This window comes from Oncorhynchus kisutch, linkage group LG18, assembly GCF_002021735.2.
Source record: "Oncorhynchus kisutch isolate 150728-3 linkage group LG18, Okis_V2, whole genome shotgun sequence".
Taxonomy (NCBI): domain Eukaryota; kingdom Metazoa; phylum Chordata; class Actinopteri; order Salmoniformes; family Salmonidae; genus Oncorhynchus; species Oncorhynchus kisutch.
In genome coordinates this window covers 84,332,134-84,359,065 of record NC_034191.2, presented here as the reverse complement: position 1 = coordinate 84,359,065, position 26,932 = coordinate 84,332,134, and the positions used below count along the sequence as shown (strand labels likewise).

Genomic DNA, 26,932 nt, shown 5'->3' with positions numbered 1-26,932 from the left:
CTATGCCGCTCAGTCATTGCTCATCCATATACTTACATGTACATATTCTCATTCACCCCTTTAGATTTGTGTGTATTAGGTAGTTGTTGGGGAATTGTTAGATTACTTGTTAGATATTACTGCACTGTCGGAACTAGAAGCACAAGCATTTCGCTACACTCGCATTAACATCTGCTCACCATGTGTATGTGACAAATAAAATGTGATTTGATTTGATTTACTAGATATAGTAGATATTGTACTAGATAGAGATACAGTACTAGATCAAGTAGATGTAGTACTAGATACAGTGGATATAGTAGTCAATACAGATACGGTAATAGATACAGTAGATATAGCACTAGATACAGATACAATACTATATATAGCAGATATTGTACTATATACAGATACGGTACTCTTAATAGTAGATAGTGTACTAGATAGACACAGTACTGGATACAGTAGATATAGTTAGATATAGATATAGTAATATATATAATAGAACTAGTACTAGATATAGTAGATATTGTACTAGATACAGTACTAGATATAGTAGATATAGTACTAGATACAGTACTAGATATAGTAGATATTGTACTAGATACAGTACTAGATATAGTAGATATAGTACTAGATGCAGTACCATATGTAATAGATATAGTACTCCATACAGTACTAGATATAATAGATATTGTACAAGATACAGTATTAGATATATTAGATGTGGTACTAGATATATTACTAGACATAATAGAAAAAGTACTAGATACAGATCTAGATATAATAGATATAGTACTAGATATAGAAGATATTGTACTAGATACAGTAGTAGACATAGTAGATGTAGTACTAGATACAGTACCAGAATTAATAGATATAGTACTAGATACAGTAGTAGACATAATAGATATTGTACTAGATACAGTAGTAGACATAGTAGATGTAGTACTAGATACAGTACCAGAATTAATAGATATAGTACTAGATACAGTAGTAGACATAATAGATATTGTACTAGATACAGTAGTAGACATAGTAGATGTAGTACTAGATACAGTACCATAATTAATAGATATAGTACTAGATACAGTAGTAGACATAATAGATATTGTACTAGATCGTTCCAGTACTCTGCTGCCTGTGACTGGAACGAATTGCAAAAATCGCTGAAGTTGGAGACTTTTATCTCCCTCACCAACTTCAAACATCAGCTATCTGAGCAGCTAACCGATCGCTGCAGCTGTACATAGTCTATTGGTAAATAGCCCACCCTTTTTCACCTACCTCATCCCCATACTGTTTTTATTTATTTACTTTTCTGCTCTTTTGCACACCAATATCTCTACCTGTACATGACCATCTGATCATTCATCACTCCAGTGTTAATCTGCAAAATTGAAATTATTTGCCTACCTCATGCCTTTTGCACACATTGTATATAGACTCCCCCTTTGTTTTCTACTGTGTTATTGACTTGTTAATTGTTTACTCCATGTGTAACTCTTTGTTGTCTGCTCACACTGCTATGCTTTATCTTGGCCAGGTCGCAGTTGCAAATGAGAACTTGTTCTCAACTAGCCTACCTGGTTAAATAAAGGTGTTCTCAACTAGCCTACCTGGTTAAATAAAGGTGTTCTCAACTGGCCTACCTGGTTAAATAAAGGTGTTCTCAACTAGCCTACCTGGTTAAATAAAGGTGTTCTCAACTAGCCTACCTGGTTAAATAAAGGTGTTCTCAACTGGCCTACCTGGTTAAATAAAGGTGTTCTCTACTAGCCTACCTGGTTAAATAAAGGTGTTCTCAACTAGCCTACCTGGTTAAATAAAGGTGGAAAAAATAAAATTATAATAATAATAATACAGTATTAGATATAGTAGATGTCGTTTTAGATACAGTTCTAGATATAATAGATATTGTACTAGATACAGTATTAGATATAGTAGATGTCGTTTTAGATACAGTTCTAGATATAATAGATATTGTACTAGATACAGTATTAGATATAGTAGATGTCGTTTTAGATACAGTTCTAGATATAATAGATATTGTACTAGATACAGTATTAGATATAGTAGATGTCGTTTTAGATACAGTTCTAGATATAATAGATATTGTACTAGATACAGTATTAGATATAGTAGATGTCGTTTTAGATACAGTTCTAGATATAATAGATATTGTACTAGATACAGTACTAGATGTAGTACTAGATGCAGTAGTGGATATAACAGATATAGTACTAGATAAAGTACTAGAGATACTAATAGTACTCTATGTTTGTGTTGTGGTCTTTAGGGCCCTGATGAAGAGTTGTCGCTGTGTGGAGTTAGACTGTTGGGACGGGGCCCATGGGGAGCCAGTCATCTACCATGGCCACACCCTCACCTCCAAGGTCCTGTTTAAAGATGTCATCAAGGCCATCAAGGAGTATGCCTTCAAGGTAACCATAACACCTGACCCTAACCCATCATAGAGTACGCCCTCAATGTCAGTATAACCTTGACCATTTTGATGACCATTTTTATGTCTCTGTGTCCAAAATTAAGGAAGTTGCTAACTAGCTCTAGCACAATTGCTAAATAGCGTTAGTACAATGACTTGAAGTCTATGTGTATCTGCTAGCATAATAACAGATACCCATAGACTTCCAGTCATTGCGCTAAACTCTAGTTAGCACTGACACGTAAAACTAGCTATAACTTCCTTCTATTGGACACAGAGTGTTAATCTGACTCTGCTAAAATCCCTAAGTGTCCATTTAACCCCTGGAGAACGCCTTCAAGGTGAAGTTTCACCATGAAGTCAAGCCAGCCCTGTGATGACCAGTAGAGATGGACATGACTGCTAATGTTATGTTGTTGTCCTCCCCCAGACATCAGAGTACCCAGTGATCCTGTCCCTGGAGAACCACTGTACACTGGAGCAGCAGAAACTGATGGCCAAGCACATGATCTCCATCCTGGGCAGCGCCCTGCTCACCTCCCCCCTGGAGGACCAGATGCCAACTGCCTTCCCTTCACCCCAGGTCAGAGACTAACAGATAATCTATCCATCCATCCACCCACCCACCCACCCACCCAACCTTGTTTGTTTTTCAACCCTCAGTGTTTAAAGCCTGGAGCTTCATAACCACATACCCAGTATTTTAAATATGAACGCTAAGAGGCAAGCCTGAACAAGTTGTGGATGTTAGACAGATGAAAGGCTCTAAGTCAGTACTGAGAGTGTGAAGGAAGAACAATAACATCTTGTCTGACTGGTTGGGATATGATTGGGGTGTTACCAGAAGGAATGTGATGTCCCTGCTAACAGTATCTGTCTGTTAGAGCCTGTCTATAGGGCTAACAGCATCTGTCTGTTAGAGCCTGTCTATAGGGCTAACAGCATCTGTCTGTTAGAGCCTGTCTATAGGGCTAACAGCATCTGTCTGTCTGACTGGTTGGGATATGATTGGGGTGTTACCAGAAGGAATGTGATGTCCCTGCTAACAGTATCTGTCTGTTAGAGCCTGTCTATAGGGCTAACAGCATCTGTCTGTTAGAGCCTGTCTATAGGGCTAACAGCATCTGTCTGTCTGACTGGTTAGGATATGATTGGGGTGTTACCAGAAGGAATGTGATGTCCCTGCTAACAGCATCTATCTGTCTGACTGGTTAGGATATGATTGGGGTGTTACCAGAAGGAATGTGATGTCCCTGCTAACAGTATCTGTCTGTTAGAGCCTGTCTATAGGGCTAACAGCATCTGTCTGTTAGAGCCTGTCTATAGGGCTAACAGCATCTGTCTGTCTGACTGGTTAGGATATGATTGGGGTGTTACCAGAAGGAATGTGATGTCCCTGCTAACAGCATCTATCTGTCTGACTGGTTAGGATATGATTGGGGTGTTACCAGAAGGAATGTGATGTCCCTGCTAACAGTATCTGTCTGTCTGACTGGTTAGGATATGATTGGGGTGTTACCAGAAGGAATGTGATGTCCCTGCTAACAGCATCTGTCTGTCTGACTGGTTAGGATATGATTGGGGTGTTACCAGAAGGAATGTGATGTCCCTGCTAACAGCATCTGTCTGTCTGACTGGTTAGGATATGATTGGGGTGTTACCAGAAGGAATGTGATGTCCCTGCTAACAGCATCTGTCTATTAGAGCCTGTCTATAGGGCTAACAGCATCTGTCTGTTAGAGCCTGTCTATAGGGCTAACAGCATCTGTCTGTCTGACTGGTTAGGATATGATTGGGGTGTTACCAGAAGGAATGTGATGTCCCTGCTAACAGTATCTGTCTGTTAGAGCCTGTCTATAGGGCTAACAGCATCTGTCTGTTAGAGCCTGTCTATAGGGCTAACAGCATCTGTCTGTCTGACTGGTTAGGATATGATTGGGGTGTTACCAGAAGGAATGTGATGTCCCTGCTAACAGTATCTGTCTGTCTGACTGGTTAGGATATGATTGGGGTGTTACCAGAAGGAATGTGATGTCCCTGCTAACAGTATCTGTCTGTCTGACTGGTTAGGATATGATTGGGGTGTTACCAGAAGGAATGTGATGTCCCTGCTAACAGCATCTATCTGTCTGACTGGTTAGGATATGATTGGGGTGTTACCAGAAGGAATGTGATGTCCCTGCTAACAGTATCTGTCTGTTAGAGCCTGTCTATAGGGCTAACAGCATCTGTCTGTTAGAGCCTGTCTATAGGGCTAACAGCATCTGTCTGTTAGAGCCTGTCTATAGGGCTAACAGCATCTGTCTGTCTGACTGGTTAGGATATGATTGGGGTGTTACCAGAAGGAATGTGATGTCCCTGCTAACAGCATCTGTCTGTCTGACTGGTTAGGATATGATTGGGGTGTTACCAGAAGGAATGTGATGTCCCTGCTAACAGCATCTATCTGTCTGACTGGTTAGGATATGATTGGGGTGTTACCAGAAGGAATGTGATGTCCCTGCTAACAGTATCTGTCTGTCTGACTGGTTAGGATATGATTGGGGTGTTACCAGAAGGAATGTGATGTCCCTGCTAACAGTATCTGTCTGTCTGACTGGTTAGGATATGATTGGGGTGTTACCAGAAGGAATGTGATGTCCCTGCTAACAGTATCTGTCTGTTAGAGCCTGTCTATAGAGCTAACAGCATCTGTCTGTTAGAGCCTGTCTATAGGGCTAACAGCATCTGTCTGTCTGACTGGTTAGGATATGATTGGGGTGTTACCAGAAGGAATGTGATGTCCCTGCTAACAGCATCTGTCTATTAGAGCCTGTCTATAGGGCTAACAGTATCTGTCTGTTAGAGCCTGTCTATAGGGCTAACAGCATCTGTCTGTTAGAGCCTGTCTATAGGGCTAACAGTATCTGTCTGTTAGAGCCTGTCTATAGAGCTAACAGTATCTGTCTGTTAGAGCCTGTCTGTCTATAGGGCTAACAGTATCTGTCTGTTAGAGCCTGTCTATAGGGCTAACAGTATCTGTCTGTTAGAGCCTGTCTGTCTATGAGGCTAACAGTATCTGTCTGTTAGAGCCTGTCTGTCTATGATAATAACAGTATCGGTCTGTTAGAGCCTGTCCATAGGGCTAACAGTATCTGTCTGTTAGAGCCTGTCTGTCTATGAGGCTAACAGTATCTGTCTGTTAGAGCCTGTCTGTCTATAGGGCTAACAGTATCTGTCTGTTAGAGCCTGTCTGTCTATGAGGCTAACAGTATCTGTCTGTTAGAGCCTGTCTGTCTATGAGGCTAACAGTATCTGTCTGTTAGAGCCTGTCTGTCTATAGGGCCAACAGTATCTGTCTGTTAGAGCCTGCCTGTCTATGAGCCTAACAGTATCTGTCTGTTAGAGTCTGTCTGTCAATGAGGCTAACAGTATCTGTCTGTTAGAGCCTGTCTATAGGGCTAACAGTATCTGTCTGTTAGAGCCTGTCTGTCTATAGGGCTAACAGTATCTGTCTGTTAGAGCCTGTCTATAGGGCTAACAGTATCTGTCTGTTAGAGCCTGTCTGTCTATAGGGCTAACAGTATCTGTCTGTTAGAGCCTGTCTATAGGGCTAACAGTATCTGTCTGTTAGAGCCTGTCTATAGAGCTAACAGTATCTGTCTGTTAGAGCCTGTCTGTCTATAGGGCTAACAGTATCTGTCTGTTAGAGCCTGTCTATAGGGCTAACAGTATCTGTCTGTGAGAGCCTGCCTGTCTATGAGGCTAACAGTATCTGTCTGTTAGAGCCTGTCTATAGAGCTAACAGTATCTGTCTGTTAGAACCTGTCTGTCTATAGGGCTAACAATATCTGTCTGTTAGAGCCTGTCTGTCTATAGGGCTAACAATATCTGTCTGTTAGAGCCTGTATATAGGGCTAACAGTGTATGTCTGTTAGAGCCTGTCTATAGGGCTAACAGTATCTGTCTGTTAGAGCCTGTCTATAGGGCTAACAGTATCTGTCTGTTAGAGCCTGTCTATGAGGCTAACAGTATATGTCTGTTAGAGCCTGTCTATAGGGCTAACAGTATCTGTCTGTTAGAGCCTGTCTGTCTATAGGGCTAACAGTATCTGTCTGTTAGAGCCTGTCTGTCTATAGGGCTAACAGTATCTGTCAATTAGAGCCTGTCTATAGGGCTAACAGTATCTGTCTGTTAGAGCCTGTCTATAGGGCTAACAGTATCTGTCTGTTAGAGCCTGTCTGTAGGGCTAACAGTATCTGTCTGTTAGAGCCTGTCTGTCTATAGGGCTAACAGTATATGTCTGTTAGAGCCTGTCTGTCTATAGGGCTAACAGTATCTGTATGTTAGCGCCTGTCCATAGGGCTAACAGTATCTGTCTGTTAGAGCCTGTCTGTCTATAGGGCTAACAGTATCTGTCTGTTAGAGCCTGCCTGTCTATGAGGCTAACAGTATCTGTCTGTTAGAGCCTGTCTGTCTATGAGGCGAACAGTATCTGTCTGTTAGAGCCTGTCTGTCTATGAGGCTAACAGTATCTGTCTGTTAGCGCCTGTCCATAGGGCTAACAGTATCTGTCTGTTAGAGCCTGTCTGTCTATGAGGCTAACAGTATCTGTCTGTTAGAGCCTGTCTGTCTATGATAATAACAGTATCGGTCTGTTAGAGCCTGTCCATAGGGCTAACAGTATCTGTCTGTTAGAGCCTGTCTGACTATGAGGCTAACAGTTTCTGTCTGTTAGAGCCTGTCTGTCTATGAGGCTAACAGTATCTGTCTGTTAGAGCCTGTCTGTCTATAGGGCTAACAGTATCTGTCTGTTAGAGCCAGTCTGTCTATGAGGCTAACAGTATCTGTCTGTTAGATCCTGTCTGTCTATGAGGCTAACAGTATCTGTCTGTTAGAGCCTGTCTGTCTATAGGGCCAACAGTATCTGTCTGTTAGAGCCTGTCTCTCTATGAGGCTAACATTATATGTCTGTTAGAGCCTGTCTGTCTATAGGGCTAACAGTATCTGTCTGTTAGAGCCTGTCTGTCTATAGGGCTAACAGTATCTGTCTGTTAGAGCCTGCCTGTCTATGAGGCTAACAGTATCTGTCTGTTAGAGCCTGCCTGTCTATGAGGCTAACAGTATCTGTCTGTTAGAGCCTGTCTGTCAATGAGGCTAACAGTATCTGTCTGTTAGAGTCTGTCTATAGGGCTAACAGTATCTGTCTGTTAGAGCATGTCTATAGGGCTAACAGTATATGTCTGTTAGAGCCTGTCTATAGGGCTAACAGTATCTGTCTGTTAGAGCCTGCCTGTCTATGAGGCTAACAGTATCTGTCTGTTAGAGCCTGTCTATAGGGCTAACAGTATCTGTCTGTGAGAGCCTGCCTGTCTATGAGGCTAACAGTATCTGTCTGTTAGAGCCTGTCTATAGAGCTAACAGTATCTGTCTGTTAGCGCCTGTCCATAGGGCTAATAGTATCTGTCTGTTAGAGCCTGTCTGTCTATAGGGCTAACAGTATCTATCTGTTAGAGCCTGCCTGTCTATGAGGCTAACAGTATCTGTCTGTTAGAGCCTGTCTGTCTATGAGGCGAACAGTATCTGTCTGTTAGAGCCTGTCTATAGGGCTAACAGTATCTGTCTGTTAGAGCCTGTCTGTCTATGAGGCTAACAGTATCTGTCTGTTAGAGCCTGTCTGTAGGGCTAACAGTATCTGTCTGTTAGAGCCTGTCTGTCTATAGGGCTAACAGTATATGTCTGTTAGAGCCTGTCTGTCTATAGGGCTAACAGTATCTGTATGTTAGAGCCTGTCTGTCTATGAGGCTAACAGTATCTGTCTGTTAGCGCCTGTCCATAGGGCTAACAGTATCTGTCTGTTAGAGCCTGTCTGTCTATGAGGCTAACACGCAGTCAGTCAGGAAAGCTAAGGCCAGCTTCTTCAGGCAGAAGTTTGCATCCTGTAGCTCCAACTCCAAAAAGTTCTGGGACACTGTGAAGTCCATGGAGAACAAGAGCACCTCCTCCCAGCTGCCCACTGCACTGAGGCTAGGTAACACGGTCACCACTGATAAATCCATGATTATCGAAAACTTCAATAAGCATTTCTCAACGGCTGGCCATGCCTTCCGCCTGGCTACTTCAACCTCGGCCAACAGCTCCGCCCCCCCCGCAGCTCCTCGCCCAAGCCTCTCCAGGTTCTCCTTTACCCAAATCCAGATAGCAGATGTTCTGAAAGAGCTGCAAAACCTGGACCCGTACAAATCAGCTGGGCTTGACAATCTGGACCCTCTATTTCTGAAACTATCTGCCACCATTGTCGCAACCCCTATTACCAGCCTGTTCAACCTCTCTTTCATCTCGTCTGAGATCCCCAAGGATTGGAAAGCTGCCGCAGTCATCCCCCTCTTCAAAGGGGGAGACACCCTGGACCCAAACTGTTACAGACCTATATCCATCCTGCCCTGCCTATCTAAGGTCTTCGAAAGCCAAGTCAACAAACAGGTCACTGACCATCTCGAATCCCACCGTACCTTCTCCGCTGTGCAATCTGGTTTCCGAGCCGGTCATGGGTGCACCTCAGCCACACTCAAGGTACTAAACGACATCATAACCGCCATCGATAAAAGACAGTACTGTGCAGCCGTCTTCATCGACCTCGCCAAGGCTTTCGACTCTGTCAATCACCATATTCTTATCGGCAGACTCAGTAGCCTCGGTTTTTCGGATGACTGCCTTGCCTGGTTCACCAATTACTTTGCAGACAGAGTTCAGTGTGTCAAATCGGAGGGCATGCTGTCCGGTCCTCTGGCAGTCTCTATGGGGGTGCCACAGGGTTCAATTCTCGGGCCGACTCTTTTCTCTGTGTATATCAATGATGTTGCTCTTGCTGCGGGCGATTCCCTGATCCACCTCTACGCAGACGACACCATTCTATATACTTTCGGCCCGTCTCTGGACACTGTGCTATCTAACCTCCAAACAAGCTTCAATGCCATACAACACTCCTTCCGTGGCCTCCAACTGCTCTTAAACGCTAGTAAGACCAAATGCATGCTTTTCAACCGGTCGCTGCCTGCACCTGCATGCCCGACTAGCATCACCACCCTGGATGGTTCCGACCTAGAATATGTGGACGTCTATAAGTACCTAGGTGTCTGGCTAGACCGCAAACTCTCCTTCCAGACTCATATCAAACATCTCCAATCGAAAATCAAATCAAGAGTCGGCTTTCTATTCCGCAACAAAGCCTCCTTCACTCAAGTCGCCAAGCTTACCCTAGTAAAACTGACTATCCTACCGATCCTCGACTTCGGCGATGTCATCTACAAAATGGCTTCCAACACTCTACTCAGCAAACTGGATGCAGTCTATCACAGTGCCATCCGTTTTGTCACTAAAGCACCTTATACTACCCACCACTGCGACTTGTATGCTCTAGTCGGCTGGCCCTCGCTACATATTCGTCGCCAGACCCACTGGCTCCAGGTCATCTACAAGTCTATGCTAGGTAAAGCTCCGCCTTATCTCAGCTCACTGGTCACGATGGCAACACCCATCCGTAGCACGCGCTCCAGCAGGTGTATCTCACTGATCATCCCTAAAGCCAACACCTCATTTGGCCGCCTTTCGTTCCAGTACTCTGCTGCCTGTGACTGGAACGAATTGCAAAAATCGCTGAAGTTGGAGACTTTTATCTCCCTCACCAACTTCAAACATCAGCTATCTGAGCAGCTAACCGATCGCTGCAGCTGTACATAGTCTATTGGTAAATAGCCCACCCTTTTCACCTACCTCATCCCCATACTGTTTTTATTTATTTACTTTTCTGCTCTTTTGCACACCAATATCTCTACCTGTACATGACCATCTGATCTTTTATCACTCCAGTGTTAATCTGCAAAATTGTAATTATTTGCCTACCTCCTCATGCCTTTTGCACACATTGTATATAGACCCCCCCTTCGTTTTCTACTGTGTTATTGACTTGTTAATTGTTTACTCCATGTGTAACTCTTTGTTGTATGCTCACACTGCTATGCTTTATCTTGGCCAGGTCGCAGTTGCAAATGAGAACTTGTTCTCAACTAGCCTACCTGGTTAAATAAAGGTGAAATAAATAAAAAAATAAAAAACAGTATCTGTCTGTTAGAGCCTGTCTGTCTATGATAATAACAGTATCGGTCTGTTAGAGCCTGTCCATAGGGCTAACAGTATCTGTCTGTTAGAGCCTGTCTGTCTATGAGGCTAACAGTTTCTGTCTGTTAGAGCCTGTCTGTCTATGAGGCTAACAGTATCTGTCTGTTAGAGCCTGTCTGTCTATAGGGCTAACAGTATCTGTCTGTTAGAGCCTGTCTGTCTATGAGGCTAACAGTATCTGTCTGTTAGAGCCTGTCTCTCTATGAGTCTAACATTATCTGTCTGTTAGAGCTTGTCTGTCTATAGGGCTAACAGTATCTGTCTGTTAGAGCCTGTCTATAGGGCTAACAGTATCTGTCTGTTAGAGTCTGTCTATAGGGCTAACAGTATCTGTCTGTTAGAGCATGTCTATAGGGCTAACAGTATATGTCTGTTAGAGCCTGTCTATAGGGCTAACAGTATCTGTCTGTTAGAGCCTGCCTGTCTATGAGGCTAACAGTATCTGTCTGTTAGAGCCTGTCTGTCTATGAGGCTAACAGTATCTGTCTGTTAGAGCCTGTCTATAGGGCTAACAGTATCTGTCTGTTAGAGCCTGTCTATAGGGCTAACAGTATCTGTCTGTTAGAGCCTATCTGTCTATAGGGCTAACAGTATCTGTCTGTTAGAGCCTGTCTATAGGGCTAACAGTATCTGTCTGTTAGAGCCTGTCTATAGGGCTAACAGTATCTGTCTGTTAGAGCCTGTCTGTCTATGAGGCTAACAGTATCTGTCTGTTAGAGCCTGTCTCTCTATGAGGCTAACATTATCTGTCTGTTAGAGCCTGTCTGTCTATAGGGCTAACAGTATCTGTCTGTTAGAGCCTGTCTATAGGGCTAACAGTATCTGTCTGTTAGAGTCTGTCTATAGGGCTAACAATATATGTCTGTTAGAGCCTGTCTATAGGGCTAACAGTATCTGTCTGTTAGAGCCTGCCTGTCTATGAGGCTAACAGTATCTGTCTGTTAGAGCCTGTCTGTCTATGAGGCTAACAGTATCTGTCTGTTAGAGCCTGTCTATAGGGCTAACAGTATCTGTCTGTTAGAGCCTGTCTATAGGGCTAACAGTATCTGTCTGTTAGAGCCTGTCTGTCTATAGGGCTAACAGTATCTGTCTGTTAGAGCCTGTCTATAGGGCTAACAGTATCTGTCTGTTAGAGCCTGTCTATAGAGCTAACAGTATCTGTCTGTTAGAGCCTGTCTGTCTATAGGGCTAACAGTATATGTCTGTTAGAGCCTGTCTATAGGGCTAACAGTATCTGTCTGTGAGAGCCTGCCTGTCTATGAGGCTAACAGTATCTGTCTGTTAGAGCCTGTCTGTCTATGAGGCTAACAGTATCTGTCTGTTAGAGCCTGTCTATAGGGCTAACAGTATCTGTCTGTTAGAGCCTGTCTGTCTATGAGGCTAACAGTATCTGTCTGTTAGAGCCTGTCTGTAGGGCTAACAGTATCTGTCTGTTAGAGCCTGTCTGTCTATAGGGCTAACAGTATATGTCTGTTAGAGCCTGTCTGTCTATAGGGCTAACAGTATCTGTATGTTAGAGCCTGTCTGTCTATGAGGCTAACAGTATCTGTCTGTTAGCGCCTGTCCATAGGGCTAACAGTATCTGTCTGTTAGAGCCTGTCTGTCTATGAGGCTAACAGTATCTGTCTGTTAGAGCCTGTCTGTCTATGATAATAACAGTATCGGTCTGTTAGAGCCTGTCCATAGGGCTAACAGTATCTGTCTGTTAGAGCCTGTCCATAGGGCTAACAGTATCTGTCTGTTAGCGCCTGTCCATAGGGCTAACAGTATCTGTCTGTTAGAGCCTGTCTGTCTATGAGGCTAACAGTATCTGTCTGTTAGAGCCTGTCTGTCTATGATAATAACAGTATCTGTCTGTTCGAGCCTGTCCATAGGGCTAACTGTATCTGTCTGTTAGAGCCTGTCTGTCTATGAGGCTAACAGTATCTGTCTGTTAGAGCCTGTCTGTCTATGAGGCTAACAGTATATGTCTGTTAGCGCCTGTCCATAGGCCTAACAGTATCTGTCTGTTAGAGCCTGTCCATAGGGCCAACAGTATCTCAAATCAAATCAAATCAAATTTTATTTGTCACATACACATGGTTAGCAGATGTTAATGCGAGTGTAGTGAAATGCTTGTGCTTCTAGTTCCGACAATGCAGTAATAACCAACAAGTAATCTAACTAACAATTCCAAAACTACTGTCTTATACACAGTGTAAGGGGATAAAGAATATGTACATAAGGATATATGAATGAGTGATGGTACAGAGGAGCATAGGCAAGATACAGTAGATGGTATCGAGTACAGTATATACAAATGAGATGAGTATGTAAACAAAGTGGCATAGTTAAAGTGGCTAGTGATGTCAGACAGGCTCTAACATATCTGTATGTTAGAGCCTGTCTGTCTATGAGGCTAACAGTTAATGTCTGTTAGAGCCTGTTTATAGAGCTAACAGTATATGTCTGTTAGAGCCTGTCTGTCTATATGGCTAACAGTATCTGTCTGTTAGAGCCTGTCTGTCTATGAGGCTAACAGTATATGTCTGTTAGCGCCTGTCCATAGGCCTAACAGTATCTGTCTGTTAGAGCCTGTCTATAGGGCTAACAGTATCTGTCTGTTAGAGCCTGTCTGTCTATGATGCTAACAGTATCTGTCTGTTAGAGCCTGTCTATAGGGCTAACAGTATCTGTCTGTTAGAGCCTGTCTGTCTATGAGGCTAATAGTATCTGTCTGTTAGAGCCTGTCTGTAGGGCTAACAGTATCTGTCTGTTAGAGCCTGTCTGTCTATAGGGCCTGTCTGTCTATATGGCTAACAGTATCTGTCTGTTAGAGCCTGTCTGTCTATGAGGCTAACAGTTAATGTCTGTTAGAGCCTGTCTATAGGGCTAACAGTATATGTCTGTTAGAGCCTGTCTGTCTATATGGCTAACAGTATCTGTCTGTTAGAGCCTGTCTGTCTATGAGGCTAACAGTATATGTCTGTTAGCGCCTGTCCATAGGCCTAACAGTATCTGTCTGTTAGAGCCTGTCTATAGGGCTAACAGTATCTGTCTGTTAGAGCCTGTCTGTCTATGATGCTAACAGTATCTGTCTGTTAGAGCCTGTCTATAGGGCTAACAGTATCTGTCTGTTAGAGCCTGTCTGTCTATGAGGCTAATAGTATCTGTCTGTTAGAGCCTATCTATAGGGCTAACAGTATCTGTCTGTTAGAGCCTGTCTATAGGGCTAACAGTATCTGTCTGTTAGAGCCTGTCTGTCTTCGAGGCTCGGCAGGAATGCTACAGCTGCTTCTGATTTAATATATTAACAGTATTTCTGATTTAATTTGTCTACACAAAGAATGTTGCTGGAGAAAAACTAAATTAACCTCTCTCTCTCTCTCTCTCTCTCCAACATGGAAATAATTAAAGAAATGTGTGTATAGAGTATCAGCAAAAATTTTGGACACACCTTCTCATTCAAGGGTTTGTCTTAATTTTTACTATTCTTTACAATGTGGAATAATAGTGAAGACATCAAATCTATGAAATAGCACAAATAGAATCATGTAGTAACCAAAAAAGTGTTAAACAAATCAAAATATATATTATATTTTATATTCTAAAAAGTAGCCACCCTTTACCTTGATGACAGCTTTATACACTTTTGGCATTCTCTCAACCAGCTTCATGAGGTAGTTACCTGGAATGCATTTCAATTAAAAGTTATGCCTTGTTTAAAGTTAATTTGTGGAATGTCTTTTCCTTCTTAATGCATTTGAGCCAATCAGTTGTGTTGTGACAAGGTAGAGGTGGTTTACAGAATATAGGGCTATTTGTTAAAAGACAAAGTCCATATTATGGCAAGAACAGCTCAAATAAGCAAAGAAAAAAACGACAGTCCATCATTACTTTAAGACATGAAGGTCAGTCAATGCGGAAAATGTCAAGAACTTTGAACGTCTTTTCAAGTGCAGTCGCAAAGACCAAGTCCTATGATGGATTTTGATTATTTGTGTGTATAGTCCTAATTCTGCTCTGCATGCATTATTTGGGGTTTTGCTTTGTACTCTGCATTTTGTACTCTCATGCAGAGTCTCAATTGGGTGTTAGTCCCATTTTGTGAATTCTTAGTTGGTGAGTGGACCTCAGACCTCACAACCTTTAAGGGCAATGGGTTCATTAACTGATTGGAGAATTTTTTGCCAGATCTTAGTTGGGATGTCCATTTTTAAGTTTCTTTTGATGGCTTAGAAGGCCCTTCTTGCCATGTCTCTCAGATCGTTCACAGACTCGTGGAAGTTATCTGTGGTGCTGATGTTTCAACAAGCTCTCACAGTGTCAAGTCAGAATTAGACGTTCATCATCTCAAAGTGTTTGGTTACTTCTCTGTACTGTTCGAAGGTTAAGTTCTCATTAACTCTGAATGGTTAAGGTTAGACATTAACTCTGAATGGTTAAGTTCTCATTAACTCTGAATGGTTAAGGTTAGACATGAACTCTGAATGGTTAAGGTTAGACATTAACTCTGAATGGTTAAGTTCTCATTAACTCTGAATGGTTAAATTCCCATTAACTCTGAATGGTTAAGTTCCCATTAACTCTGAATGATTAAGTTCCCATTAACTCTGAATGGTTAAGTTCCCATTAACTCTGAATGGTTAAGTTTAGGCATTAACTCTGAATGGTTAAGTTCTCATTAACTCTGAATGGTTAAGGTTAGGCACTAACTCTGAATGGTTAAGGTTAGGCATTAACTCTGAATGGTTAAGGTTAGGCATTAACTCTGAATGGTTAAGGTTAGGCATTAACTCTGAATGGTTAAGTTCTCATTAACTCTGAATGGTTAAGGTTAGGCATTAACTCTGAATGGTTAAGGTTAGGCATTAACTCTGAATGGTTAAGGTTAGGCATTAACTCTGAATGGTTAAGGTTAAGCATTAACTCTGAATGGTTAAGGTTAAGCATTAACTCTGAATGGTTAAGGTTAAGCATTAACTCTGAATGGTTAATGTTAGGCATTAACTCCGAAATGGTTTTACATTCGATAAAAGTAGAGACTTCATATATCATACACTGCAGTTGAAGAATAATGGGAAAGTAGTTCTGCTTTGAAAGTTGATAAACTGGTAACCCCACTTCTGAGAAAATGGCTCTTGAATGTTTTGGTACACCTACTGGAGAGTTCCGCTTTGTCTCCACCCATTGATCATCATTCACACCCTCTTTTTTTAACACATTCTTATTTACATTGACAGCCTAGGAACAGTGGGTTAACTGCCTTGTTCAGGGGAAGAAGGACACATTTTTATCTTGTCAGCTTGGGGATTCGATCTAGCAACCTTTTGGTTACTGGCCCAACGCTCTAACCACTAGGCTACTTGCCACCTCTTAAACCATGACCTCATCCATCTCTTTAAGGATTCACATGTGAAGCCATGTGCGAAACAGAGTGAGTAGTTTAGTAAAGAACCAAAGATTTCAAGACGAATCCCTGAGCTGACAAGGTACAAATCAAGGTACAAATCTGTCATTCTGCCCCTGAACAGGCAGTTAACCCACTGTTCCTAGGCCATCATTGAAAATAAGAATTTGTTCTTAACTGACTTGCCTGGTTAAAAAAAAGTGTGAGCATTATGTTCTTGGTCACTTCCCTGACAAGGCCCTTCTTCCCTGATTGCTCAGTTTGGCGAGTTCTAGGAAGAGTCATGGTGGTTCCAAACTTCATCCATTAAAGAGTGATGGAGGCCACTGTGTTCTTGGGGACCTTCAATGCTGCAGAAAGTTTTTGGTACCTTTCCCCAGATTTGTGCCTCGACACAATCTTGTCTCGGCGCTCTACGGACCATTACTTCAACCTCATGGCTTGGTTTTTGCTCTGACATGCACTGTCAACTGGGATCTTATACAGACAGGTGTGAAGCCTTTCCAAATCATGTCCAATCAATTTCATTTAGCACAGGTGGACTCCAGAAACATATGAAGGATGATCAATGGAAACAGCTTAAGGGTCTGAATACTTATGTAAAAAAGGTATTTCAGTTTTTTTGTTTTAATACATTTGCAAAAACGTCTAAAAACCTATTTTCACTTTGTCAAAAATGTTGAAAAAGTCAAGGGGTCTGAATACTTTCCAAAGGCACTGTGTGTGTGTATATATATATATATATATAACCAACTATATACTGTATATATATACACAATGGGGCAAAAAAAGTATTTAGTCAGCCACCAATTGTGCAAGTTCTCCCACTTAACATTTTTGCTCACCGTTCTTGTGATCATTTTGACCCCACGGGGTGAGATCTTGCGTGGAGCCCCAGATCGAGGGAGATTATCAGTGGTCTTGTATGTCTTCTATTTCCTAATAATTGCTCCCACAGTTGATTTCCTCAAACCAAGCTGCTTACCTATTGCAGATTCAGTCTTCCCAGCCTGGTGCAGGTCTACAATTTTGTTTCTGGTGTCCTTTGACAGCTCTTTGGTCTTGGCCATAGTGGAGTTTGGAGTGTGACTGTTTGAGGTTGTGGACAGGTGTCTTTTATACTGATAACAAGTTAAAACAGGTGCCATTAATACAGGTAACGAGTGGAGGACAGAGGAGCCTCTTAAAGAAGAAGTTACAGGTCTGTGAGAGCCAGAAATCTTGCTTGTTTGTAGGTGACCAAATACTTATTTTCCACCATAATTTGCAAATAAATTAATTAATAATCCTACAATGTGATCTTCTGGATTTTTTCCCCCTCATTTTGTCTGTCATAGTTGAAGTGTACCTATGATGAAAATTGCAGGCCTCTCATCTTTTTAAGTGGGAGAACTTGCACAATTGGTGGCTGACTAAATACTTTTTTGCCCCACTGTGTGTGTGTGTGTATATATATATATATATATATATATATACTTGCCAAAACTATAGTTAGTTAACAAGAAATGTATGGAGTGGTTGAAAAATTATGTAATTTCTTGTTAACTAACTATAGTTTTGGCAAGTCGGTTAGGACATCTCGGAAATTTTTCCAACAATTGTTTACAGACAGATTTGTTTATCTTATTATTCACTGTTTCACAATTCCAGTGGGTCAGAAGTTTACATACACTAAATTGACTGTGCCTTTAAACAGCTTGGAAAATTCCAGAAAATGATGTCATGGCTTTAGAAGCTTCTGATAGGCTAATTAACATAATTTGTGTCAATTAGAGGTGTACCTGTGGATGTATTTCAAGGTCTACTATTGCTTGACATCATGGGAAAATCAAAAGAAATCAGCCAAGACCTCAGAAAAACAAGTGTAGACCTGCACAAGTCTCGTTTGAGTTTGAGTTTTGAGTTTATTTTTATTTTTACAGGGACAGTGCACATTAATCAACATTTCAGTAAAAGTGCCGGTTTTAGCCAGCCGGCTAATTTTCAACCGCAGTCCCTGGGCAGGTTATTAAAAACAATTACAATATAGACAATAGCAACATAGAACAAGCAAGACATAGCAACATATGACAAGCAAGACATAGCAACATAGGACAAGCAAGACGTAGCATACAGACAGAGCAGCATAGGACAAGCAAGACGTAGCATACAGACAGAGCAACATAAAACAAAAAGCAGCAAGACAAAATTCATAAAAGCAACAAAGTGTTTCCACACCTCACAAGCTACAGACAACAGACAACATGGAGAGCGGCAACACACAGCTAGGGACCATGTTCACAAATCTGATTGACCTTTAGCCATGTCTTCAAGCATTTTGTGAAAGTGTGATATGTGGTGCAGTTATGTGTGTCTGATGGCAGTGTATTCCAGACATGGGAAGCTCTCACAGAGAATGCAGATTTACTAAAGGTGCTTTTCCTTAGGGGAACTATACAGTCACCTCTCATGGCAGACCTTGTGGATCTGCTGCCATATGTCTGGGTTTTCTGTTTAACAAAAATATTGAGTGGAGGGGGAGCCAGGCCATTGAGGATCTTGAAAACAAGACATGCGTCGGTGTATTGCACAAGATTTTCCCAACTCAAGAGCTCATGCTTTCTAAGGATGTGACAATGATGATGGCTATTGGGCTTCCTATCAAGCACTTTGAGAGCCTGTTTGTAGACAGACTGAATAGGTTTTAATGTTGTACAGCAAGCTTGGGCCCAACTAGTCAAGCAGTATGTTAAGTGGGGGAGTATCATAGATTTGAAGTACAGTTTTGCTACCTCTGTAGTCAAACAATTTCGTATAAATCGGAAATTAGCTAGGTTGAATTTGGTTATTTGAATGACCTTTTTCACATGCTTTTCTTTTTTTCTTCGTTCATCAATGGGAGCAATTTCCAAATGCCTGAAGGTACCACGGTCATCTGGACAAACAATAGTACATAAGTATATACATCATCGGACCATGCAGCCGTCATACCTCTCAGGAAAGAGATGCGTTCTGTCTCGTAGAGATGAGCGTACTGTGGTGTGAAAAGTGCAAATCAATCCCAGAACAACAGCAAAGGACCTTGTGAAGATGCTGGAGGAAACAGGTACAAAAGTATCCATATCCACAGTTAAACAAGTCCTATATTGACATAACCTGAAAGGTCGCTCAGCAAGGAAGAAGCCACTGCTCCAAAACCGCCATAAAAAGCCAGACTACGGTTTGCAACTGCACATGGGGACAAAGATAGTACTTTTTTGAGAAATGTGCTCTGGTCTGATGAAACAAAAATAGAACTGTTTGGCCATAATGACCATTGTTATGTTTGGAGGAAAAAGGGGGAAGCTTGCAAGCTGAAGAACACCATCTCAACCTTGAAGCACGGGGGTGGCAGCATCATGTTGTGGGGTGCTTTGCTGCAGGAGGGACTGGTGCACTTCACAAAATAGATGGCATCATGAGGTAGGAAAATTGCGGATATATTGAAGCAACATCTCAAGACATCAGTCAGGAAGTTCAATTTTGGTCGCAAATGGGTCTTCCAAATGGACAATGACCCAAAGCATATTTCCAAAGTTGTGACAAAATGGCTTAAGGACAACAAAGTCAAGGTATTGGAGTGGCCATGACAAAGCCCTAACCTCAATTCTGTAGAAAATGTGTGGGCAGAACTGAAAAAGCATGTGCGAGCAAGGAGGCCTACAAACCTGATTCAGTTACACCTGCTCTGTCAGGAGGATTGGCCAAAATTCACCCAATTTATTGTGGGAAGCTTGTGGAAGGCTACCCGAAACATTTGATCCAAGTCAAACAGTTTAAAGGCAATGCTACCAAATAATAATTGAGTGTATGTAACCTTCTGACCCACTGGGAATGTGATGAAATAAATAAATCTGAAATAAATCATTCTCTCCACCTTTATTCTGACATTTCACAATCTTAAAATAAAGTGGTGATCCTCACTGACCTAAGACAGAATTTGTACTAGGATATATATATATATATCAGTCAAAGGTTTGGACACACCAACTCATTATTTTTGACTATTCTCTACATTGTAGAATAATAGTGAAGACATAAAAGCTATGAAATAACACACATGGAATATGTAGTAACCAAAAAATTGTTAAACAAATCAAATATATGTTATATTTGAGATTCTTCAAAGTAGCCACCCTTTGCCTCGATGACAGCTTTGCAAACACTCTTGGCATTCTCTCAACCAGCTTCATGAGGTAGTCACCTAGATTGCATTTCAATTAACAGGTGTGCCTTGCTAAAAGTTAATTTGTGGAATTTCTTTCCTTCTTAATGTGTTTGAGCCAAGTTGTGTTGTGACAAGGTAGGGGTGGAATACAGACAACAGCCCTATTTGGTAAAAGACCAAGTCCATATTATGTCAAGAACAGCTCGAAAAAGCAAAGAGAAACGACAGTCCATCATTACTTTAAGACATGAAGGTCAGTCAATGCTGAAAATGTCAAGAACTTTGAAAGTTTCTTCAAGTGCAGTCACAAAAACCAAACGCTACGATTAAACTGGCTCTCATGAGGACCACCACAGGAAAGAATGACCCCTGCTGCAGAGGATAAGTTCATTAGAGTTAACTGAAAAAAAATCCTAAATAAATGCTTCACGGTGTTCAAGCATGAGGAGACCATCATAGTCGAATTGCTGCAAAAAAACCACTACTAACGGACACCAACAATAAGAAGAGACTTGCTTTGGCTAAGAAATATGATCAATGGACATTAGACCTGTGGAAATCTGTCCTTTGATCTGATTTGAGATTTTTGGTTCCAACCACGTGTCTTTGTGAGATGCGAAGTAGGTGACCGAATGATCTACGCATGTGTAGTTCCCACCGTAAAGCATGGAGGAGGAGGTGTAATGTCCACAGACCTACTCCAAAAGGCTTTCGGAGCCATCATCGAGTCAGTGGGTTTAGTCCAACATGTCTCCGGACCTACGCATTGCCACAGTCATACCCTGGATCTAGTTTTGTCCTGTGGAATAAATATTGTGGATTGAAATATTCAAAAGGATCCACCTTCCATGCAAATTATTCCTGATTATTTTCACAATCAGATCAACATTTTTGTTCATTAATATCATCACACCCTTTGAGTTCCTTTGTTCATGACAGAGAATTATTTCACCACCCCATTCCTTTTTACACGCAACATCATCTAAGGAAGTAGAGTTTCCTGTAAACAGTATATGTTATATTCCTTTTCTTTTATCCATGTAAAGACTGATCTTCTTTTTTTATAATCTGCTAAACAGTTACAATTATAACTGGCTATACTTATTTCACCCCTTACCATAACTAGATACTATTCTCAGTTTAAATTGACCATAATTAGTGCTTGTAAAGTTACTGCCATCAGAGGTATTATGGAAGGTTTTCAAATGTCTGATATTTAGAATTCAAGAAATAGGTTCTAGCAATACTTGTTTTATTCCCTTGCCTGTTTGCCTGTGAGCCAATGCCACAGATGTTAGAAAATTGAGACAAGATATTATGTGTGTAGTAAATCTGAGTAGGTTGATGTGTATGATATTGGATGTGATTTAGTGTGTCCATTGACTGTATAAGAGTAAGATAATATTGTGTGATGTCCAAATAAAAAATAACTACGCCAATTTGAATGGTTGAGTGTCTGTGTGTGTAACATGTATTGCGTATAGCCTTAATATTCATGATGATAATTGTTATCCATTTCATATCACCGTCATAGCTCAATCCAAATGACCTTTAACATCATTGAAAATCACATCCCAGCATTTCCATAGCAATTGACGTTTCACATGAGAGACCTTGCATTACTCTAGAAACCGCTTCACTCTAGCACAAAGGTTTTTCGGCATTGCATGACAGGGTGTGGACTATGGGCCTTTACCATCATGTCAAGTTGCACCCTCCTTAGCCTTACTATTTCATGGGAATTTTCATGTTCATTTTCCTTGCTAGAAGAACCGGTATAATAACAATAACGAAAAAATACAATAGGGCTTAACCAGCTTTGCTGTTGAACCCTTAACAGGGTATCCTGGGATTTAGTAGTCATTCAATTATCTAGTATAGATGCATCTCCATTAACACAATGTGTATCTGTCTGTCTCTGTGTAGGAGTTGAAGGGTCGGTTCATCATCAAGGGGAAACGTCTGAACAAGCTGGATGCCGTCTTCAGCAATACTAGTCCTGGAGTAGAGGAAGACTGTGTCTCCGAGGAGGACGAGTCTGCAGAGACCAGCAACTCCAAGACAGATACCAACGGACAGAAGGCCAAAGCCAAGGTATGGTAACACGCTGCTGTGGTGCCAAGGTAGTCAAAGCCATGGTGTCCCAAATGTCATCCTAATCCCTAGTAGTGCACTACCAGCCCATAGGACAGTGGTAAGAATAAGTAGAATAGAGTGCCATTTTGGACATGGTCATGCTACAGTGGTGTCAAGCTACTGTGGTACCAAGCTACTGTGGTGCCAAGCTACTGTGGTACCATGCTACTGTGGTGTCAAGCTACTGTGGTGCCAAGCTACTGTGGTGTCAAGCTACTGTGGTGCCAAGCTACTGTGGTGCCAAGCTACTGTGGTACCATGCTACTGTGGTACCATGCGACTGTGGTACCATGCGACTGTGGTGCCAAGCTACTGTGGTATCACGCTACTGTGGTGCCAAGCTACTGTGGTATCACGCTACTGTGGTGCCAAGCTACTGTGGTGCCATGCTACTGTGGTACCATGCTACTGTGGTGCCAAGCTACTGTGGTGCCATGCTACTGTGGTGCCAAGCTACTGTGGTACCGTGCTACTGTGGTGTCAATCTACTGTGGTACCATGCTACTGTGGTGCCAAGCTACTGTGGTGCCAAGCTACTGTGGTACCATGCTACTATGGTGCCAAGCTCTACTGTGGATTAGCTGTCTACTGTGGATAAAACTGACTTCAGCAGAACTAGTTCCATTTCAGGCCATATGCCAAGGAAAACACATATGGGAATACTTTGATAGAAATTCATTCAAAACATCTCTATTTCTGTAGATTTGATAAAAATGCTGTTTTATTGCTTTTCAGAAGTCAAAGATCAAGCTAGCCAAGCAGCTGTCTGATCTGGTGATCTACTGTAAGAGTGTCCACTTCTCAGGGTTTGAGCACGCTAAAGACAAGCAGGCCTTCTATGAGATGTCCTCCTTTAAAGAGAGCAAGGCTGTTAACCTGGCTGAGACAGCAGGTAAAACCCTCTGTTCTGTTACAGCAAGCCTGAATAACAGCGAGCCTGAATAACAGGACCATTCAGCCTTGATTCAGTGTACTATAGACATTTCATTATGCATGTTCTAGAACAGTTCTTACAAGGATTGCACCATTAACCTGTCTGGTTTACATCTCTTCCAGCTAAAGCCTTTATCCACCACAACATGACCAAGCTGAGCCGTATCTACCCAGCTGGCTCCAGAACAGCCTCCTCCAACTACAACCCAGTTCCCCTGTGGAACGCAGGCTGTCAGATAGGTACAGTCTCTTCAATTAGACTTATATTTAAGAATCCTCTGATAGAATTGACATGAACAATCTCTGCACCAGCTCAGGTCACAGTCTTCCCCTTTCTCTATAAATGAACAATCTCTGCACCAGCTCAGGTCACAGTCTTCCCCTTTCTCTATAAATGAACAATCTCTGCACCAGCTCAGGTCACAGTCTTCCCTTTTCTCTATAAATGAACAATCTCTGTACCAGCTCAGGTCACAGTCTTCCCTTTTCTCTATAAATTAACAATCTCTGCACCAGCTCAGGTCACAGTCTTCCCTTTTCTCTATAAATTAACAATCTCTGCACCAGCTCAGGTCACAGTCTTCCCCTTTCTCTATAAATGAACAATCTCTGTACCAGCTCAGGTCACAGTCTTCCCTTTTCTCTATAAATGAACAATCTCTGTACCAGCTCAGGTCACAGTCTTCCCCTTTCTCTATAAATGAACAATCTCTGCACCAGCTCAGGTCACAGTCTTCCCTTTTCTCTATAAATGAACAATCTCTGTACCAGCTCAGGTCACAGTCTTCCCCTTTCTCTATAAATGAACAATCTCTGCACCAGCTCAGGTCACAGTCTTCCCTTTTCTCTATAAATGAACAATCTCTGCACCAGCTCAGGTCACAGTCTTCCCTTTTCTCTATAAATGAACAATCTCTGTACCAGCTCAGGTCACAGTCTTCCCCTTTCTCTATAAATGAACAATCTCTGTACCAGCTCAGGTCACAGTCTTCCCTTTTCTCTATAAATGAACAATCTCTGCACCAGCTCAGGTCACAGTCTTCCCCTTTCTCTATAAATGAACAATCTCTGTACCAGCTCAGGTCACAGTCTTCCCTTTTCTCTATAAATGAACAATCTCTGCACCAGCTCAGGTCACAGTCTTCCCTTTTCTCTATAAATGAACAATCTCTGCACCAGCTCAGGTCACAGTCTTCCCCTTTCTCTATAAATGAACAATCTCTGCACCAGCTCAGGTCACAGTCTTCCCCTTTCTCTATAAATGAACAATCTCTGCACCAGCTCAGGTCACAGTCTTCCCCTTTCTCTATAAATGAACAATCTCTGCACCAGCTCAGGTCACAGTCTTCCCCTTTCTCTATAAATGAACAATCTCTGCACCAGCTCAGGTCACAGTCTTCCCCTTTCTCTATAAATGAACAATCTCTGCACCAGCTCAGGTCACAGTCTTCCCCTTTCTCTATAAATGAACAATCTCTGCACCAGCTCAGATCACAGTCTTCCCCTTTCTCTATAAATGAACAATCTCTGCACCAGCTCAGGTCACAGTCTTCCCCTTTCTCTATAAATGAACAATCTCTGCACCAGCTCAGGTCACAGTCTTCCCCTTTCTCTATAAATGAACAATCTCTGCACCAGCTCAGGTCACAGTCTTCCCTTTTCTCTATAAATGAACAATCTCTGTACCAGCTCAGGTCACAGTCTTCCCCTTTCTCTATAAATGAACAATCTCTGCACCAGCTCAGGTCACAGTCTTCCCTTTTCTCTATAAATGAACAATCTCTGCACCAGCTCAGGTCACAGTCTTCCCTTTTCTCTATAAATGAACAATCTCTGCACCAGCTCAGGTCACAGTCTTCCCCTTTCTCTATAAATGAACAATCTCTGCACCAGCTCAGGTCACAGTCTTCCCTTTTCTCTATAAATGAACAATCTCTGCACCAGCTCAGGTCACAGTCTTCCCTTTTCTCTATAAATGAACAATCTCTGCACCAGCTCAGGTCACAGTCTTCCCCTTTCTCTATAAATGAACAATCTCTGCACCAGCTCAGGTCACAGTCTTCCCTTTTCTCTATAAATTCATGATCGACGCTTTATTGATCGATGCTTTATTGATTATGATTTTTCTTTCCAGTGGCGCTGAACTTCCAGACTCCATCTAAGGAGATGGACCTGAACCAGGGCAGGTTCCGATCCAACGGGCTGAGTGGATACATCCTGAAGCCTGAATTCCAGAGATACGCTGGGTCAGAGTTCAATCCTATGACCCTAACCAAGGGACCCTGGATCAAACACAAGGCCTTCCACATCATGGTGAGAGGATCACCGTTATAGTGTGTTATATACTGTACATATATACTCTATGTATTATATTGATTCATATATGATACTATAGTGTATTACATTAGTGGAAAATCACTAGTGTATTATAATAGCTACTATTAGAACACAGTGAAGGCTACTACAGAGAATGTTACATTGATGAATAAAATAGCAATATATTGAGGAAGGAAAATGGCCTTCTGATAACATAAATGAGTTTCTGTGCAGTATATTGTGTTTTTAATTTTAGATCGTATCTTATAGTGAACACTGCTAAGAGGGGGCTAGGAACTGAGTGGCATCGTTTCAAATTAGAAGATTTGATTTGATTGAGATGAGATATGGTTCAAGAGGGATTCATTATGTTGTGTACGAAACATCACTACAGTATATCAAATGCTTTGAAATATCTGTTTGTGTGTGTGCGTGCGTGCCTACAGGTGATCTCAGCCCAGCAGCTGCCCAAGCTAAACAAGGACAAGCCTAAATCCATCGTGGACCCGCTGGTTAAAGTGGAGATCTACGGTGTTCCAGCTGACACGTGCAGCAAGGAGACACGCTCCATCGAGAACAACGGTGAGACACATACAGGCACACTCACACACACAGCATCAGTATCTGATCCAGGCTTTCTGTTCCTCTCACCAGGTTTAACCCCATGTGGAATGATGTTCCTCTCTGCAGGTTTTAACCCCATGTGGAATGATGTTCCTCTCCCCAGGTTTTAATCCCATGTGGAATGATGTTCCTCTCTGCAGGTTAAATGTGGAATGATGTTCCTCTCTGCAGGTTTTAACCCCATGTGGAATGATGTTCCTCTCTGCAGGTTAAATGTGGAATGATGTTCCTCTCACCAGGTTTTAACCCCATGTGGAATGATGTTCCTCTCACCAGGTTTTAACCCCATGTGGAATGATGTTCCTCTCACCAGGTTTTAACCCCATGTGGAATGATGTTCCTCTCTGCAGGTTTTAATCCCATGTGGAATGATGTTCCTCTCTGCAGGTTAAATGTGGAATGATGTTCCTCTCTGCAGGTTTTAACCCCATGTGGAATGATGTTCCTCTCCCCAGGTTTTAATCCCATGTGGAATGATGTTCCTCTCTGCAGGTTAAATGTGGAATGATGTTCCTCTCTGCAGGTTTTAATCCCATGTGGAATGAGACGTTCCAGTTTGACATCCAGGTACCAGAGCTGGCCATGTTGCGTTTCCTGGTCGAAGACTATGACGCCACCTCACAGAACGACCTGATTGGACATTACTGCCTGCCACTGACCAGTCTACAGAACGGTAATACCTCCCTCTGTCTCTCTCTGTCTTGTCCCTCTCTCTCTCTCTCTCTCTCCTTCTCTCCTCTCATTGCTGACTGCTGACTTATTCAAA

At 42.1% G+C, this 26,932-nt stretch overlaps 1 protein-coding gene across 3 annotated transcripts in view; it reads left to right on the top strand.

Moving 5' to 3' along the window:
• LOC109882109 (1-phosphatidylinositol 4,5-bisphosphate phosphodiesterase delta-1) overlaps window positions 1-26,932 on the top strand; it is a 92,482-nt gene that overhangs the window by 64,274 nt on the left and 1,276 nt on the right. For 2 of the 3 annotated variants that reach the window (XM_031796919.1, XM_031796920.1), the window contains 8 exons: window positions 2,279-2,423; window positions 2,856-3,008; window positions 22,084-22,251; window positions 23,029-23,185; window positions 23,350-23,466; window positions 25,361-25,539; window positions 25,989-26,124; window positions 26,690-26,839. In XM_031796919.1, coding sequence (XP_031652779.1) covers window positions 2,279-2,423; window positions 2,856-3,008; window positions 22,084-22,251; window positions 23,029-23,185; window positions 23,350-23,466; window positions 25,361-25,539; window positions 25,989-26,124; window positions 26,690-26,839 — 1,205 coding nt within the window. Of the gene's footprint in view, window positions 1-2,278; window positions 2,424-2,855; window positions 3,009-22,083; window positions 22,252-23,028; window positions 23,186-23,349; window positions 23,467-25,360; window positions 25,540-25,988; window positions 26,125-26,269; window positions 26,669-26,689; window positions 26,840-26,932 lie in introns of those variants that run through there. The other variant, XM_031796921.1, reaches the window with a different exon arrangement.